This window comes from Rhincodon typus, chromosome 20 (genome assembly GCF_021869965.1).
Source record: "Rhincodon typus isolate 14 chromosome 20, sRhiTyp1.1, whole genome shotgun sequence".
NCBI lineage: Eukaryota > Metazoa > Chordata > Chondrichthyes > Orectolobiformes > Rhincodontidae > Rhincodon > Rhincodon typus.
This window is the reverse complement of record NC_063351.1, coordinates 32,600,463-32,619,646: the sequence shown is the minus strand read 5'-3', so window position 1 is coordinate 32,619,646 and position 19,184 is coordinate 32,600,463. Positions and strand designations below refer to the sequence as shown.

Genomic DNA, 19,184 nt, shown 5'->3' with positions numbered 1-19,184 from the left:
TCCTGGATGGTGTCAAGCTTGTTGAGTGTTGTTGGAGCTGCACCCATCCAGGCAAGTGGGGAATATTCATGATCACAGTCCTGGCTTGTACCTTGTAGACAGTGAACAGGCTTAGTTATCCATTGCAGTATTCCTAGCTTCTGATCTGTTCTTGTGGGCATTGTATTTTATGGCGAGTCCTGTTAACTTTCTGGTCAATGATGTCCCCAAGGATGTTAATAGTGGGGGATTTAGTGATGGTACACCATTGAATGTCCAGGGGCAGTGGTTAGATTGTCTGTCTGTTTATTGGAGTTAGTCATTGCTTAGCATTTGTGTGGAGCGAATGTTATGTGCCACTTGTCAGCCCAAGCCTGGTTATTGTCCATGTCTTGTTGCATATTTCAGTATCTGAAGAGTCACAAATGATGCTGAACATTGTGTAATCATTGGCGAATGTCCCCACTTCTGACCTTTGCTAAACCTTTGCTCTGTTTGTTCCTTATAGTTGAATTATCGGGCACAATATGAAAAGACCAAAACCCAATACACATTGCCTCTTGAAGTTCCTCATCTACTTAAGGCCAAGGCTAATGCTGACCTGTACAGTGATGTGAGTAACAAAACCTAATATCAACGTTGGAGCTTGCTATTTTATTGCAAGGAGACTTTTATTTTGAACATTAATTTGATTGTTATTATTGCCGAAACCTTTCAAAGGTGTTGTGTTACGATCACAAAAAGTATTTAAGATCCATATTCCCCTCAACATCTTGAGGAGGTGAGTTTAATGCACTAAAACTCTAACATAAAGTGAGGTTTAATGCTGGTAATGGGTATCACCCAGCATTTGGGAGGCTGGTGGGAATGCTGTGTTTTTTTCCTTCAGGAGGATGAGTGCTATTTTCAAAGCAATCAGGTACATAACCTGCACAGCAACAGCCTTCAGTTGAATGAAGCACTGAGAATGGCAGAAATCCCATCCTGCAAGACCTGGCAGGTCTCCCATATCAGCAGCACCATTAGGAGCCTTGGGCCTACAGGAAGGGTCATTGTTGGATCCTGGAAAGAGGAGAGTGTAAGACTGGGAGAAGACCTCCAGCGGACTGAAGCAAGGTCAGGGGATTTTTGGAGGATCGCCCTCTCAGTGTTGGGTCCTTTGAATGGTCATGAAGAGCTTAAGAAAGAAGGAAATCTCTCTTCGCACACCTACACAGCTAGCTGCAAGCAAACCTGACAGGGCTAATGTGGTTTGGGAATCCCCTGCAGTCACTGGTAAAACACTGGTAGTGGTATGATGAGGCGTCACTCAGCCTCTGGGCAGGAAAACCACTCTTCACCTCTCTCGCACAGATTTATACCCTGTGAACATGGCTCAGTGGATGACTGTTTTGTTGGCTGAGCCACACTTACAATGCTAATGATGACATCTCATCCAAACTAGTCTGGAATGGAATACCAGCTGCCTTTATAATTTGGGCCGGGGTAGGAAAGCGGTGCCATTCACAGACCAGTGGAAACAGACCTCTTCAACTTTCATTTTCCATTTTATTTCCTTTAAAGCCTGGACCTCCTTACATTGGCTGTATCAATGGGTACTTTGTTTTCCCGAGATCCTCCTTATGTCCTTCCACATTGGCATTTATTTCTGGAAGGACTGCTACATGTGTGATGTACAATTTTTTTTACGTGCACTATTGATTTTTCAGCTGTTTTTGCAGGTCTGTAATTTACTTCAGCATTGTTTTGAGCTAAAATCAATGTTTCTGTAGCTGTTGCTGTTGAGTCTAATGTGTTTAATATGCATGTTATGTCAATTCTTATAAATGAGCAATTTTTGCATTGGAATAATGACGCAGAACATATAGTTCATCCTACTTCCTTTCTTTCTCCTCTAGCTCTCCATTCTTATGTGTGAATTGAGCAGAAGTATACCCTAAATAATTCTTCATCTCACAGACAGTATTCAAGTCTGGATTTATCCTGTGCTCTTAGTTCAGCCTTTTTCTCTTGAATTTTCAGTTGTCTGTACACAACAGAGAGCTGAGATTTTAGCTCCACTTTTTCAGAAGAAAGTGGTATTTCATTTTTTTTTTCCCTAATCAGTTCTATGAGCATTTCTTGAATAGTTTGCTGCAATTTCTGTTGGCTCTGGTGTTTTAATGATTCCAAGTGTTGTGATTAGTGCAGGTTATATCATGCTGGTTTACCTATAGAACAACATCCAGCAGATTGATTGATTGTACCTGTACTCCAGTACTATGCTGAATGTTTCACACTCATAGGCTTTTTAATTTTTTTTGTGTATAGAATTCGAGGTAGAATAATTGCACTTGCCACTGTGGTAATCTGTAACTTGTTGTCATTATCTTCTCACAACAGATACTTCTGACTTGTGCAAACACAGTAGAGGTTGTGATGACATTGATGTTTTCCATGAGTTTGACAGTAGGAAACATGTTCACCACTCATTGACTCGCCGTGTATATAATCTGATTCTGGTTTGTCAGTCACTTCTTCATGTATATGCCTCTGGCAGATTAGCACATTGTCTTCATTGTAACTTGAAGATATTTTGCATGTGGTCTATTTGGATTAGTGCACAGCTCTTTGTAATTTTATCAGCTTTGTTCATTACCTCTTTTGGTTCATTACCTTTTTTGCTACATGCCTTGCAAATTTGATTGAAAGCTGGCCATTTCCTTGGTGCATTCAGAACACCATATCTTTCACATATTTTGCTATGTTTGGGTGTTCTAGTCATTGTGTCAACCATCTAGTTGGTGCTTGGCACTGTAAGTTTCATTGCTTGCAAGGATCACTTTATAATTACATCCACCCCTGGTGGCTGTTTAAGGTTGTAAGTCTGTTTAACAAATCTCTTTGGAAAACTCCATAGGGTTAGATAACATCACCAAACCAGTAATTCTATTTGCTGGATCTCCATCTACAAAATCACAATGTGCCTTTTTCCATACATCTCATGGAGTGATCTATGCATTCTGTAGACTTCTGTTTTAAATTACATGAATTATAGACAATTAATACAGAAATTTTAGTCTGACTCTGAACTCTTCTAATGTGGATCCTAGGAATTAGGGATCTTTTAGCTCCTTTGGCAGTTAATCTTGATGCGTTAACTCCGTATAAACTTCTATTCTGAATTGCTAAGCAAACATTAATGACTTGTTTCCCCCCATTACAAAGCCTAGCTTTGAATACCTTTTAAGCGTTTTTAATTATGTTAGGAGGTCTGCTGTGTCCCAAGTTAAAAGTAGGGAGTTTGTGGATATTCTGACAATGTGCCCATAACATTTCCATGTGTGTTTATGGATCTGGAATGCAGGTTGCTCACTTGCCTTTGCCAAGAGAGTTAAATTGACTTCTTGATCAGGATTTATTTGCTTACCTGCAAGCTGTGTTTTCAACATACTCTGGTACAGTAACAAAGACATAGAGGATTTATCTCATGAACCTTTTTTCTAATTTTAACGTTGTTAACCATATATTTCCCGTCTAGATTAACTTACATGTTGACTTTTCAAGCTTGAAAGGTCTCATCGGCATATTTTGCTTCGACCACCACTATTGTTCACCTTGTCACGTTAATGACAATTGTCTAGTGATCAATTGCTCATCAGGGACTGATTAATTCTGTGGGTTAGTTCATTAAAACAATAAGCCCATATATGTTACGAAGCAAATGTTACAGTAAAGCAATTGGTTTGTGTGTGTGTGTGTGTGTGTGTATGTGTGTGTAGAGCTCATAGACCCACAGCAGGATAACCCTAAAGCTTTCTACGATCAAGGAAAACCCTAAAGCTTTCTATGATCAAGGAAAACCCTAAAGCTTTCTATAGGTATGTCAGGAATAAAAGAATGACTGGAGTAAGATTGGGGCCGGTCAAGGACAGTAGTGGGAAGTTGTGCGTGGAGTCCGAAGAGATAGGAGAGGTGCTAAATGAATATTTTTCGTCAGTATTCACGCAGGAAAAAGACAATGTAGTCGAGGAGAATACTGAGATACAGTCTATTAGACTAGACGGGATTGAGGTTCATAAGGAGGAGGTGTTAGCAATTCTGGAAGGTGTGAAAATAGATAAGTCCCCTGGGCCGGATGGGATTTATCCTAGGATTCTCTGGGAAGCTAGAGAGGAGATTGCAGAGCCTTTGGCTTTGATCTTTATGTCGCCATTGTCTTCAGGAATAGTGCCAGAAGACTGGAGACTAGCAAATGTTGTCCCCTTGTTCAAGAAGGGGAGTAGAGACAACCCTGGTAATTATAGACCAGTGAGCCTTACTTCGGTTGTGGGTAAAGTGTTGGAAAGGATTATAAGAGATAGGATTTATAATCATCTAGAAAGGAATAATTTGATTAGGGATAGGCAACACGGTTTTGTGAAGGGTAGGTCATGCCTCCCAAACTTATTGAGTTCTTCGAGAAGGTGACCAAACAGGTGGATGAGGGTAAAGCGGTTGATGTGGTGTATTTGGATTTCAGTAAAGCGTTTGATAAGGTTCCCCATGGTAGGCTATTGCAGAAAATACGGAGGCATGGGATTGAGGGTGATTTAGCGGTTTGGATCAGAAATTGGCTAGCTGTAAGAAGACAGAGGGTGGTGGTTGATGGGAAATGTTCATCCTGGAGTTCAGTTACTAGTGGTGTACCTCAAGGATCTGTTTTGGGGCCACTGCTGTTTGTCATTTTTATAAATGACCTGGATGAGGGCGTAGAAGGATGGGTTAGTAAATTTGCGGATGACACCAAAGTCGGTGGAGTTGTGGATAGTGCGGAAGGATGTTGCAGGTTACAGCGGGACATAGATAAGCTGCAGAGCTGGGCTGAGAGGTGGCAAATGGAGTTTAATGCGGAAAAGTGTGAGGTGATTCACTTTGGAAGGAGTAACAGGAATACAGAGTACTGGGCTAATGGTAAGATTCTTGGTAGTGTAGATGAGCAGAAAGATCTCGGTGTCCATGTGCATAGATCACTGAAAGTTGCCACCCAGGTTGATAGCGTTGTTAAGAAGGCGTACAGTATGTTAGGTTTTATTGGTAGAGGGATTGAGTTTCGGAGCCATGAGGTCATGTTGCAGCTGTACAAAACTCTGGTGCGGCCGCACTTGGAGTATTACGTACAGTTCTGGTCACCGCATTATAGGAAGGATGTGGAAGCATTGGAAAGGGTGCAGAGGATATTTACCAGGATGTTGCCTGGTATGGAGGGAAGATCTTATGAGGAAAGGCTGAGGGTTTTGAGGCTGTTTTCATTAGAGAGAAGCAGTTTAAGAGGTGACTTGATAGAGACATACAAGATGATCAGAGGATTAGATAGGGTGGACAGTGGGAGCCTTTTTCCTCGGATGGTGATGGCTAGCACGAGGGGACATAGCTTTAAATTGAGGGGTGATAGATATAGGACAGATGTCAGAGGTAGGTTCTTTACTCAGAGAGTAGTAAGGGCGTGGAATGCCCTGCCTGCAAAAATAGTAGACTCGCCCACTTTAAGGGCATTTAAATGGTCATTGGATAAACATATGGATGATAATGGAATAGTTTAGGTTAGATGGGCTTCAGATTGGTTTCACAGGTCGGCGCAGCATCGAGGGCCGAAGGGCCTGTACTGCGCTGTAATGTTCTATGTTCTATGTTCTAACTGTCAGGTAGATTTGCAACAATGTATGCATACACGACATGGAGTCCTTAAAGTCTCAAAGTCAAAGCACACATATAACAAGGGTGTTAGAATTGAAGTGTGTGGCAGGGAAGCCTGAGGCAGGTGAGGCCTCAAGGTTCTGTTGTGGAGCCTTGAGCTGCTTACTTCCACAGAACCTTTGCCTGGTGGGAAGATCCCTCACTCCAGCCTCAGGTTACTATTCTACTCCTACCCTGTAGGATGTCCTTGGAACCCAATCTGCATATTTGAAGGAGATCATTTCTGCTTCTGCATAGCGCTCACACTCAGTCATTGTTTAAACTGGTTGTTGGTCTCATCAGGTCAATTTAATTCTCTTGGCGAAGGAAATGAGCAGTTTGCAAGATACCTGCCTCTCTCCATACAATGTGGTTGTGATTGGGTAGGAGGTGCTAAAATCTTCCCATTGATTTGGAGCACAGGATCATTTTGCCTTACAATCAGAGTTTAACTGTTCCTCATATTTGGAACTTGCGTAAAGTTCAAATTCTCCAAGATTATTTTTTAATTTGGTGAATGAGATGATAAAATATTGCTAAAAAGTTAAGTTACAGTTTTGACTCCACTTAATTTATACTGGCTGCTTCATATTAGAAGGACCCATGTTTATACCTAGTAGCTGTGTTTTCTTGTACATGGCTGAGAGGGAAGGAATGTTCAGAAGCGGTTTTTTATTTGTTCAAGGCAATTATATAATATACTGAGTAAAGTATTAAATCTAGCAGAATCCCGCTTGATATTGTAGAAAAGCTAACATTTTGTTTTACTAGCATGGTGATATTAGTGTCCAATCTCCCACCTAGCTGGCCTGACCTAGTGCTAGCACAGTTACAGAAGGTATCCATTCTGGCGAAGATGAGAGGAAATAGCAGGAGCTATTCTCTCTAGTCTTTGCAATAATGAAACAATTGTATATATTTGCTATCACATTTTGTGGTTTACTGGATCTAAAGTGCATCTACCTGCTTCTATGTTTGGGCTGAGTAAGAAATACATCTGAGTGAACCTTTCACTTAGTGCCTGATAAATAGCACTGACGGCTCCTCACTGTCTGATGGTGTGGTGCAAAGTGATGTTTGACTAACAAGAGGCCAGAAGATGGCAGCCTTATTCTACACAAACAGCAACTCCTAATGTTTGTTATTCTTGTTTGTTCAGTCCCTGCAGCTATGCAGCACTTACCATTTTCCAAGTTCGCTGGTCAAAAGGTGTTCCACTATTTAATTAAAGTTACTGTAACACCCAATCCAAGCATAGTGACTTGATTTGCATGTATTTATCTGTAAGGTTCCATTTTAGTTGTTTTTGCATTTGGGTTATTTTTCTAATCATTTTGCATTCAGGTTTTGATTGCAACAAGATTTAAATTACCTTCTGTTTTTATGTTAATTAGATCTCATTCAACATACCGGTTAGCCCTTTACGCACTAAATCCATGGAGCTTTTCAAATATGTCAGTTCAGCAAATAGGTACCAACTCTGGTTTAGCGCTGGCACTGCCATCTCTCTGTTAGGTTGTAAATTCATGTCTCACTCCAAAGCTATGAACACCTCACAGCACTGAAGGAGTATAGTAAGCAGTGTAGGTCACAAAAGCAAGGCCTTGCCTCCTCACTTAGGAGGAATTAAAGCATCCCAAGGCATAATTTGGATTTCTTCCTGGAATCCTTGTCAATTTTTACCTCAACCAACAACTTGAAATCAGCCATCAGCACATTGCCATTGGTGGGAACTTTGCTGTGTTTTCTCCTGACATTACCTTGAAGACTATGGACAGAAATGCCCCCTTCTGGAGGTGGTGAGAAAGGGAAACAATTTGTGAGCTTTTGCCCTGCAGAGCATCTCACCTCCTTCTCACCATTGTCTGGCATTTAATTGCAGCAAATTTCTCAACTAGTGGGAATTAAGACCCTTAAGTGATCAGTTACTAGCTAATTTAAAGGGCCTCAGCTGGTCACCTCTTTGCCAGGCAAGCAAATTGGCTGGTTACCCAACCAGCTGAATGCTTCCTATCCACCTCACTTAAGCCTTGAATTGCTCATTAATGATGTCTTACTACTGCTGGGCAGATCAGTGCTGCCAATGCTCTCCTGCCTTCACCAAGATCGCCCATATTTGCTTCTATTGCCACCATCAAACCGAACTCCATAAGACCAGAAATGTTCCATCTCACTCTTCTGTTTTACTGTACAACTCTCTGCAGAGTTAGATACGGTGGGCAGGTTTATCGGCAACTGAGAGAATAAGATGGGTTAAAGTTCAGAGTGTGACCCTTCGTCTGAATAGTGCTGACTAAAGGACTATATGTGTCAGAATTTTCCCAAAATGCGACTCACTTGAGATGAATTGTGAATAAGTGAACCTTCCATTAAGCTGTGTTTTTTGGGTTAATTAATTTGAAGATTCCATTTCCTGTTCTCTCTGGAGATTATTGTCAGTCGTGGCTCAGTTGGGAGAACTTTTGCCTGTATGCCCAGAAGGCGGTGGGCTCAAGTCCTACTCCAGTCCTTGCTCGCAAGAATCCAGGCTGATATTCCAGCGCTGCACTGTTAGGAGATGCTGTTATTTGGATGAAGCATCAAACTAAAGCCCCATCTGCCCCCTCTGATTGAAATGAAAGATTCCGTGGTGCTAGTTTGAAGAAGTGCAGGGGAGTTATCTCTGGTGGCCTAGCCAATATTTATGGTTCAAGAAACAGCACCAACAAACAGATTCTCTGGTTATTGTCACAGTGCTGTTTCTGACAGCTTGCTATGTGTAACCTGATTGCAGTGTTTCCAACATTACAACAGTGACCGTACTTCAAGCAAATCTCACTCGCTGTAAAGATCTTTTTGCGACATCCCGAGATTGTGAAAAATCATTTTTTTTAAATGAATACCAGTCAACAAAGAAAGTACTTGAAATGCTTCTCCAGAGTTGGCACTGAGTGCAATTTAAAAAGAGATATATACAATATAGTTGTTAAGGGGGCATTTGTGGTACGGTGGTAGTGTCCCTACCTTGGGCCAGGAGGTCTAGGTTCATGTCCCAGCTGCCCCAGAAATGAGGCAATGCATGCTTGAGCAAGTTGGTTATAAATATAGAGGGAATCTGTATGATCCATTTTGGCCTTCCTGAAAGAATTCTGAGTCACATTACCCTATTCCTTCCTGCAATTTCTCAGAGTGGTTATTTTTGATTTTAAGGGAAGCTGCTTCTGCCGCAATCTTACGTGTACATATATATGTATAATGTGTAACTTGAGTAAACGTTGTGTCCTCAGATCAAGTACAAAGAATTCTGGGAAAAGAATAGAGGCAAGGGGTTTCATGTGAATTTGGATTCGCTAGCCCTTTTAGCTGCCAAAGCCTCGGGGGAGCTGGCAAGTGATGTAAGTTGCTTCTCTTCTCTCTCATCAGTGTTCTTGAAACTATGTGCAAACTCGTTTCCATTGACACTGTCGGTTTCTTTCTGTCAGGCTTACAACGGTGCAGGTTAATAAAAGTTAATAGAATATACTTCAAGTTTATAAAAGATTGACAGTAGATGAAAATTAAATGAATGCTGACAACTAATTATTGTTCATTCTAGTCAGGAAACCTCAAGATTCCCATGTGCATGGAAATATATTTCTGGAAGAGAGTCTTTACAGCAAAAAACATTTTGCATCCGTGATTCTGTGAAAAAGTTATCAAAGCTGCCCACACAAAATCTGGGCTGCAAGTTTCTGACTGGCTCAACGTTGTGATAAAATAGAATATAAGATAATAGTCTCTGTACATGTTCAAAGGGTTGAGGTGTGATCTAAATGAGTTATCTCAAATTATAAAGGGTTGGATAGTGTATGGAAACTATTTTTCCAGAGTCGGCAATTCACAAAGTGACAAGATCTTAAAATTCAAGTTGGACCATTTACCAGGGAAGTTAGGAAGCATTTGTTGAATTAAAAGCAATGGAAATCTGGAAATATCTTCCCCAGAATGCTGTGGGTTTTGTTTAAATGCACTTTATTCATCAGGTAATGTTTTCAATGGATGTAGTCCAAAGGTGGTTAAATGGAGTTAATGTACAAATCAGGCATAAATTGATTGAGTTGTGGGATGAGCTCAAGGGAATTATTAATAATCTTGGATTTTAATTTGTCGCATATCCGCTGTATCATATAAAGTGCTTTTATCTATATTCATGCTTTTCTATTATTCCTCAGTCCTGTATGCTTGAAATCCTCATCCATACATTTGATATCTTTAGATTTGATTACAGTGCTTTGCTAGCTAGCCTTCCATTATCCAAGCTCCATAAACCAACTTGTCCAAAATTCTACTTCTCACACTAAATTCTACTCATCATTGCCCCACACTGACCAACATTGATTCCCAGTCAATAAAAACTGAAAGAACCGTAGATGCTGTAAATCAGAAACAAAAATAGAAATTGTTGGAAAAGCTCAGCAGGTCTGGTGGCATCTGTGAACAGAAATCAGAGTTAATATTTTGGGTTGAGTGATGCTTCCTCAGAACTGATTGATTCCCAGTCCTCCAATGACCAGGTTTCAGCCTTACATTTAAACCTGTCCCTGCCAAGCTGTAACCTCCTCCAGTACTCCAAATGCTCCTTTTCTCTCATTCTAGCCTTTCATGCCTCACGTGTTCTCTTTAGCCAGATATTGGTGACAGCGCCTTCACCCACCTATGTCTGAAATTGTCTTCCTAAATCAATCAGCCTCCTTCTTCTTCTTTAGCTTAATTTTGACCAAGCTTTTGGTCAACTTTCCTAATCTTCCCCCACTTTATTTTAGGCTTCATGACCATTTCTGCGCCCCCACCTCGTTACCCCTTACAACTTTGTGAAGTGCTTTGGGATGTTGTTCTATGCTTGAGGTGTTTTATCAGTCCAAATTGTTGTTATAATAATGCTTCGTAGCAGAGTGGCCTGTTCAATTTCAAATGCACCATATAAGTGTACCAAATTATTTTTGGAATTCTTAGGACCAGGCAGTCCGTACATGATCTAACATGGAACAGTCTAGAAATACTAGCTTGTGATATTAATGTACAACACTTAATGACTTTCATTCCCTACTATTTTAACTTATTTTAAATAAATAGCTTGCAGTCAGAGTACAAGGTAGAGAAATATCATATGAAGGCAAATGATCATTTCCAGGCCCACAAGATTGAAAGAGTGTTTAAATCATTTATTTTAGCTCTTTATCACCAGCTGACTGCTACATATTTTAATTTAATTCCTTTCTTTCTCTCTGTTGTTTGAAAGATAAAATACAAAGAAGCATATGAGAAAACCAAGGGCAAGGCAATGAGAAGCAAAGTATATGATTCGAAGACTCTGCATTCTCTGCGGGTTTCCAAGATGAGCAGTGAGGTACATTAGATAAGAAAAATCAAAATCCCATTATTTACTTCAGTTCAATATGCAATTTAAAATCATTATGGATTAGCACGTTAGCCATCAGAAGTCAAATTTCCCTTCCAACTGACATTGGATTCTTTTTTCCCTACGCGTGATCTTTTACTTTTTGTTAAAATAAATTACGATTTCATATAATAGACAGAAGTTAAAATTTACAGCAAGTTGGCTATTTTGTTAAGTTGGTCATTGATTAATATATTGGTAATCTATAACCTCAGAAAGCATATATATTAGAATATGCACTTAGTGATAAGGTCCTGGGGAGTGTTGCTGAACAGAGACCTTGGAGTGCAGGTTCATAGTTCCTTAAATGGAGTCGCAGGTAGATAGGATAATGAAGAAGGTGTTTGGTATGCTTGCCTTTTTTGGTCAGTGCATTGAGTGCAGGAGTTAGGAGGTCATGTTGCAGCTGTACAGGGTGTTGGTTAGGCCACTTCTGGAATACTGTGTGCAATTCCAGTCTCCCTGCTATAGGAAGGATGTGAAACTTGAAATGGTTCAGAAGAGATTTATAAGGATGTTGCCAGGACTGGAAGGTTTGCGCTATAGGGAGAGGCTGAATAGACTGGGGATATTTTCCCTGGCGATCAGAGACGGAGGGGTGACCTTGTAGATGTATATAAAATTGTGAGGGTCATGGATAGGGTGAATAGTCAAGGTCTTTTTTCCTGTGGGTGAGTCCAAAACTAGAGGGCATAGGTTTAAGGTGAGAGGGGAAAGATTTAAAAGGCACTTAAGGGGCAACTTTTTCACGCAGTGGGTGGTGTGTGCATGAAATGAGCTGCCTGAGGAAGTGGTGGAGGCTGGTACAATCACAACATTTTAAAAGGTATCTGGATGGGTATGTGAATAGGAAGTGTTTAGAGGGATATGGGACAAATGGTGGCAAACGGGACTAGATTTATTTAGGATATCTGGTCATTCTGGACGAGTTGGACCGAAGGCTCTGTTTCTGTGCTGTACATCTCCATGACTCTATGGCTCAATGATTCAGGTTACTCCAAAATATTATTCATTATATTAGATGTATGTAGCTCACAATTCATTACCTTCACACTTACTGTTACATAGATACAAGTTGTTGTTGTTGTTGTTGTTATTGTTGTTCAAATAGCTTATTTTTAATCTTGTTTACTATAGGTAGAGTATAAGAAGAACTGTGTGGAAGCAAACACCAAATTCCACCTGCCACTGGACATGGTCAACCTGACACATGCCAAGAAAGCCCAGGCTTTGGCCAGTGACTTGAATTATAGGAAGAGGCTCCATGGCTATACATTGGAGCCAGAAGACATGAAAGTGAAATGGGCAAAGAAAGCCTATGGCTTACAGAATGAGGTGGGGCCAAGATGGTGCAAAATTGTGTTCTCTTTGTTTATTTAATCTTGTACGTCTTAATATATTATGTCTGTTCATTTTGTAAGCTATTTGCTTTCAATGTACAGATGGAGCAGAACCTAATTTTATTTAATTTAAAAAAAAATTGGAAATGCCGAGCACATCAGGCAGAATCTGTGGAGAGAATTTAACAGAGAATTGTGTACAGAGGTAACATTTAAGGTCAATAATGCTACACGAGAGCTGGCAAAATTTAGAGATGTATCAGTTTTAAATAGGTAAAATGTGGGAGGGAGGAAGAAGACCAAAAGGGAAGGACTTAGATAGGATGGAAGCTCAGAGACATTAAGTTACAAAAGAGTTGGAGATGCAGACCCTAAAGGGAGTGGTAATGGGACAAATGATGTGTCCAGAGGGGATATAGATTGCAGAATATTATACTGAATCTAGGAGATAGCAAGAACTGCAGATGCTGGAAGTCAGAGTCAATACAGTGTGAGCTGGAGGAACACAGCAGGTAGGGCAGCATCAAGGGAGCAGGAAAGTTGACGTTTTGGGTTGGGACCCTTCAGGGTCTGGAGTCCTGATGAAGGTCCTGACCTGAAACATCAACTTTCCTGCTCATCTGCTGCCTGATCTGCTGTGTTCCTCCAGCTCACACTGTATCGATTATACTGAAACTGATGTCACTATGAAGGAAATTGTACTCATACCTGGTAATTAAAAGTTAATACAACCTTATTTTGTTATGTTTAAATATTTTTCTGTTGCTGCCCCTTCCTGTCTTTCCTAATGAAGTGCCAAGTGTGGAGTAGATTTCTAGCATCAACCCAAAAAATAAGAGTTCTGCTTGTGTAACGTTAGATGGCAAACTGCTTGATTATGGGAGCATTAAACTGTTGCATATATACTATTCTAGCAAGGGTTACATGAAAGTAATTATGATCTGGAAATTCTGTAGGGTTGCTGTGAATATTTGCACTGGGATCAACTAACTCTGCACTGGTCAGTACAGCAGTTCTGTACCTAGAGGTACATGTATCTCGTATAAATGCCTTTAAAAAGATATAAGAGATAGACCCCATTATACAGCTTGAATACAGTATGGAAGATCGTTTCTGTTTTTTGTACACTTTAGGCAATGATGTTTATAAACTAGGTTTTATCGACACTAACAACATAAAAAGAAGCCATTTTATTAATCTTTAAATTACAGCGTAAGTACAGAGCAGATCTGACGTGGATGAAAGGTGTAGGATGGGAGGCTGAACAATGCCTGGATGTGGAACAGGCTAGGAAAGCCAGGGACATCCTGAGCGAGGTGAGAATGCAAACTGACTAGAACGAAACATGTAATTTTCTGTTAATGGTGTGACTTTGGTCTTGACTGAATCATGTTCTCTGATAATAATTGTTCATGGAAACACGTGAGCAATTATTTCTTAACTTGTAGGCAGTTAAAGCTCTGCCATCATAGCTGATAAATGGATTAGAATTGTGCATCTATATTAGTAATTAGCACATCAGTGGGTTCACGTGAACAAAAGTGTGAAAGAGCTTACTTTAAATGCATTGGCACTTTAACAAAATAGCAAGCCTGAGAAATGGTGTGCAAACATGTTACCGAGTTTGTTATTAATATTGCACATTGTAGAAATGGATCACACTTCTGAGGGACTGACAAGATATCTTGTGATCCCTAGCCATGATACTGATACCACAATATGTGGCTGCAAGTTACTGGGGGCAATAACCAGCATTAATTTATTGCATTATCTACCAGATTATCTTAACATGTGATACAAAATGTTATAGTTACTGGCAAACAATGAGCCAAGTAACAACTGATACAAGCTCTTAAATTGTCTGAGTTGCGACTACTACACCATATTCCTGATATAAAATTAATAGTTTTGGAATCCATGAACATTCTGTGGGTAAGAGAAAGTTCAGAACCTATGCAATGGCTAATAATTACTTGCCATAATATATTATCGGTTGAGAACAAACAGGAACAATTCTAAAATTGTTGAATTGCCAACAGCTGAATATTTGAGTATTAAAGTGAGTCACATCTGGAAGGTAATAAAGTTTGTCTGCATTAATGTCAAGTGTCTGTGAAGGATGGAGATATTTCTGCCTGTCAAAACTGACACAGGCCATAAGTGAGTTCAATTTCATGTTGTAAATAACATCCACAATGTGGGTTAAGCATTGATTCATAGAATCCCTGCAGTGTGAAAGCAGGCCATTTGGCCCATTGCTTCCAAACCGATCTTCCAAAGAGCATCCCACCCAGACCCGCTGCCCTATAACCCGGCATTTCCTGTGGCCAATCCACTAACCTGCACATCTTTGGCAATGGGAGGAAACTGGAGCATCCGGGGGAAACCCACGCAGAAATGGGGAGAATGTGCAAACTCCACACAGTCACCTGAGGGTAGAATTGAACTTGGGTCTCTGGTGCTGAGATGCTACAATGCTCAAAACAGCATCGCATGAGATCTAATACAATGCAGGGTGGATTTTAAATCGCTTCTGGACTGTAAATCTGGCTTTGCAGTTCAGATTAAGAAAATGCTGCTGAAATAAAACAAGGTAACTACAAAAATAATGGATGAGCACAGCAAGTCACTCAGTGTTTGAAAAAGAATGATAAGTTAATATTTCAGATGTGCCTTCATCAGCACAATCGATGTGGATGCTGTATGTCTCATAGCACAAGCAATTTAAAAAAATATGTAGGCTGCTATTGTGTTTTCAAATCCAGGATTGTGAAATGCCAGTTGTTCAGGAAGTGACTCCTTGACTTGAATATCAACATGATTGTTTTAATAGGTAATAGTTGTTAAGTTCTTTAGTTTACCAATATCCTGCCCAAGAGCAATACTAAATTCAGAAAATGATCAAACCAATTTATATTGCTCCATGCATTGCCTTAACTAAGAAACAGGAACAGAGGCCTGATTGTATCACATGCTTTCATCTGAAAACAGCTAATGCAAATGGGGCTGATTGATCAAGTGTCAGAATTATTCATAAAAGATGGAGCTCCATTCGTAGGCATGAACAAAAAATGCACAAATATAGTTATACAGAGTCAGTGAACCTATTTTTGATTAAGATTTCAGTTTCATCCCAGAAAATTCTTTTTTTATTTAAGAACAGTTGGAGATTTTTGGTGAAGCCACGTGATGACCATGAAATTACTTGTCCTTTGTGTAGCAGTTTAACCTGACAATAAATCTGGCTTGATGTTTCTCTTTGGTAATAAACATCAGTGACACACTGCCCCTTAGCAATCCCTCAGCAACCTTTGTGTTGAAAGCTTGAGTTTGACAAGAGTTTATAAAACTAAAATGGCAAGGTGACTGACAGATTAACTTGTCAATCAAAGTGTGACTGCTTCAATGAACCCTTTAATCCCCTCACCGTAACCACATCACCTTGTTTTGTTTTCCAGACATTTGTTCGCATTTCTTCTTCACCAAATTTCTGAAATCAAGTGATGTTTCCCCCATGCTTGTCTCTTCCACTGATTTCAATTTTAATAACCATTGTCTCATATGTGTTTTTCTGCACTTTATAAGCTTCTGTTCTTCTGTGCACATGGTTCTAAATTGCCTGTGGTAGTAAGGGAACTGTATTACACCAGATGTACAGCCTTTGTGTGACAGGGTGTCCATAGTACTTTCCTGTTTACAGTAACTAGATACAGTTTCCTGTGATTTTAATCGAATGTTAATGGTTGAAAATAGATGATTGTTGAGTATCTAACCGCCCAAAGGCTGATGTTTTGATGAAAATTGAGATAATGCAAAAGACATAATCAATGATATTAATGTGGGGCAAGCTGAATTTCCACCTTTATTTACTGCTTCAAATATAAGCTGGTGGAAATGCAAAATTTGTTCTACCTTTCATCCGCCAATGGGCAATGAAGCTGTGCTACCAGCAAGCCCCTAGGTGACAATTTTTCTGTTCCTATTTCTCATAATATATTATTGTTTATTCTACAGTGGCAGGCTGGTGAAAATTCTGTCACAAAATCAAATTATAACTATGTGAATAAACTATATATTTTTAAAATCTGAGAAGAGAATATTAAAATGAGCTACTTATTTAGTTGGTGGCAAACCAGGTCCCATCTACCAACATTAAATGTTGAGTTTTTAATGAAACAATGTTGTCACTTCAGAAACAATTTTGAAGAAAAGGGAAGAAATTCTGATAGATAATTTTGTTTAATCGTAGTTTTAAAACTACACTATGTGTTGATTACTGTTTGTTTGATTAGACATGTATTGATGTTTGACTTGCTTTCAATTCAAGTCCACTATTGTCAGAGATTAAATTGCACTCTTTCAACTGGCAGAGAAAGTACAGACAGAGAGTTGATGCGTTAAAATTCACAAGTGTGGCAGACACTCCACAGATTATTCACGCCAAGAAAAGTCAAGATTTGCAAAGTGATGTGAGTACTGCACTGGTGATGAGAGATCATTTATGAAAGAAACACTGTTTTCAAAGAGTGATGGATGCCACCGTCATAAACAAAGCTGATCAAACAGGAAAAGTTTGAAAAAAAAGATGGAGTGTTTACTTCTAAGCATCTGATACTTTCAAATTTTGTGGGTTCTCTTCCCTCTTCTTTTTTCGAAGCTTCAAACGTACATTTCTTTGCAAGAGACAAGACACTTAGAAATGAATTTCTTCAAAACTGGGCCTAGTTAGTACCAGTAGCTGTCCTTTCTATCTATAGACCTAGAATATAAGGAAAATAGGAGTCATGTTTTACTTAGACAAAGCCTTGGTTAGACCACACCTGGAGTACCCACAAGCAGCCCTGGGCATAACACTTCAGAAAGTATACACTTGCCGTGGAGGAGGTGTGGTTTACCAGCATAACATCCCAAGGCTTAAATTATGAGAAGAGACTACAAAATTGTAGTATTCCATGGAATTTGGAGGTTAAGTGGGGATTTGATTGACTTTTGCAAAATATTAAGGGACTTGGGGAATCTAGAATTAGGAGGCATAGCCTAAATGGTAACATCAGACTTTTTGGGAATGAAATAAGGAAGCATTTGTGCAGTCTAAGGGTTATAGAAGTTTGGAACTCCCTTCTGCAAGTGGCAATTGATGCTAGATCAATTATTATTTTTCAATCTGAGATTAGTAGAGTTTTGTGAACTATAAGCATTGAAGGATGGGGACCAAAAGCTGGTTTATGAAACTAGATGAAAGATCAGCTGTGATCTCATGAAGTGGCAAAAAGTCTGAATGACCTGTTCCTGTAAATATATGATAAAATATCACAATTCAGTGCTGAATGTCATCAAAGAAGAATATGTAATTAAGAAACAGATTACTGCAGATCTGTTGTATTTTATGTACTCATAACCTTTGCTCAATTATAAGAGAAATTATTCATCACTGACACAAAGGAAAGGAAGCTACATACTGGAATCACTATATAAGTACATCTCGCTGCTAAAGGTGATTGTATCTGTTAAGTTGTTATATATTATGGTCTGTTCTGCTCTCAGTAGGTGCTATGTTACTTTAGATATCAATGTTCCAGGATCTTATGATGGTTTGGAAACTTTAGTTTTTTTAAAAAAAAACAAAGCATCTAGAAGCTACTAACTTAATTCTGCAAACTTTTGACTTTGGAAATGTAAAGTTAAAAATCCTAGAGTCCATTCATATACTATGTAATAACTTTAAATGTCCTTTGAAGCATTTTTAATTTACTTAGTCATAATAGAGCTGTGAAGCTGTACCACACAAAGAAACAATTAAATATGGTAACTGATAAGATCTGCTTTCTTTATAAACTGTTAATTTAAAAGTAGTTTTCACTTGTTTGATTTTGCAGCTGCTATAACTTTGGAAGAATCAATATTGAAATGCTATTGAAATCTTTTCATGTTTCACAGTCTTGCATTGGGTTACTGCCATGGTTTGGATAATTATGCCTGTTGGTATTGAGAAATGTATTGTTAAAATCAAAAATTTATAAGTCCAACATCTTATCCAATATAAGAATTCATATGTAAAAATTTTAAAAAAATTTCTTTGAGTCAAGAATTTTTCCTTGTTCTTCCACTTTGTGCAGATAACATATAAGGCAACAGGTGAACAGAGTCTTCATCAGTACAGCATCAGCAAAGATGAACCATTGTTCAGACAAGCCAAGGAAAATGCTAAGTATCTAAGTGATGTAAGTAAACCATTTAATTAAACGTTGAGATTGCGGGGCAACTGTTCAGCTTTTGTAACATGTTATGTTAGTTGGGTACAATAGTTGACCTTTCTGCAAGGGAGGAAGCAAAGAAGTGACATTCAGTACCCCCTAAAAAATTGTGTGCCCTTGTTACTTGTTCTTGGGATATGAATGAATCTATCAAGGGCCCATATTGCCTCAATTCTTAGTTGTTCTTAGAAGGCAATACTATTGCGATACAGTGGCTTTGCTAAATTATTTTTGAAACCAATAAGAATCATTCACATGGTGTAGCTCTGGCTGAAATCAATAATAAGTATAACAGGTTCCCTTATCAACTTGTTAATCAGTTTAATATTTAAAATAATCGGGTACTAGTCCCACATCTAGCCATGGTTGGATTTCAGCTCTGATTTCTGCATTCCTACTTTTGGACTATAACCTATTGTTCATGACTTAAAAAAAAATTTATGTGGTACAGCAGCATATCTTAAATTACCATGAATACCTATCAGTCTGTAATTTGAAGTA

At 39.1% G+C, this 19,184-nt stretch overlaps 1 protein-coding gene across 1 annotated transcript in view; it reads left to right on the top strand.

Moving 5' to 3' along the window:
* The window catches only part of LOC109929108 (nebulin-related anchoring protein), a 95,336-nt gene that overhangs the window by 32,660 nt on the left and 43,492 nt on the right, over positions 1 to 19,184 (top strand). The window contains exons 15-21 of the mRNA XM_048609042.1: positions 488 to 592; positions 8,940 to 9,047; positions 10,931 to 11,038; positions 12,227 to 12,424; positions 13,641 to 13,745; positions 16,800 to 16,898; positions 18,546 to 18,650. Of these exons, the coding sequence (XP_048464999.1) occupies positions 488 to 592; positions 8,940 to 9,047; positions 10,931 to 11,038; positions 12,227 to 12,424; positions 13,641 to 13,745; positions 16,800 to 16,898; positions 18,546 to 18,650 (828 nt within the window). The remainder of the gene's footprint in view (positions 1 to 487; positions 593 to 8,939; positions 9,048 to 10,930; positions 11,039 to 12,226; positions 12,425 to 13,640; positions 13,746 to 16,799; positions 16,899 to 18,545; positions 18,651 to 19,184) is intronic.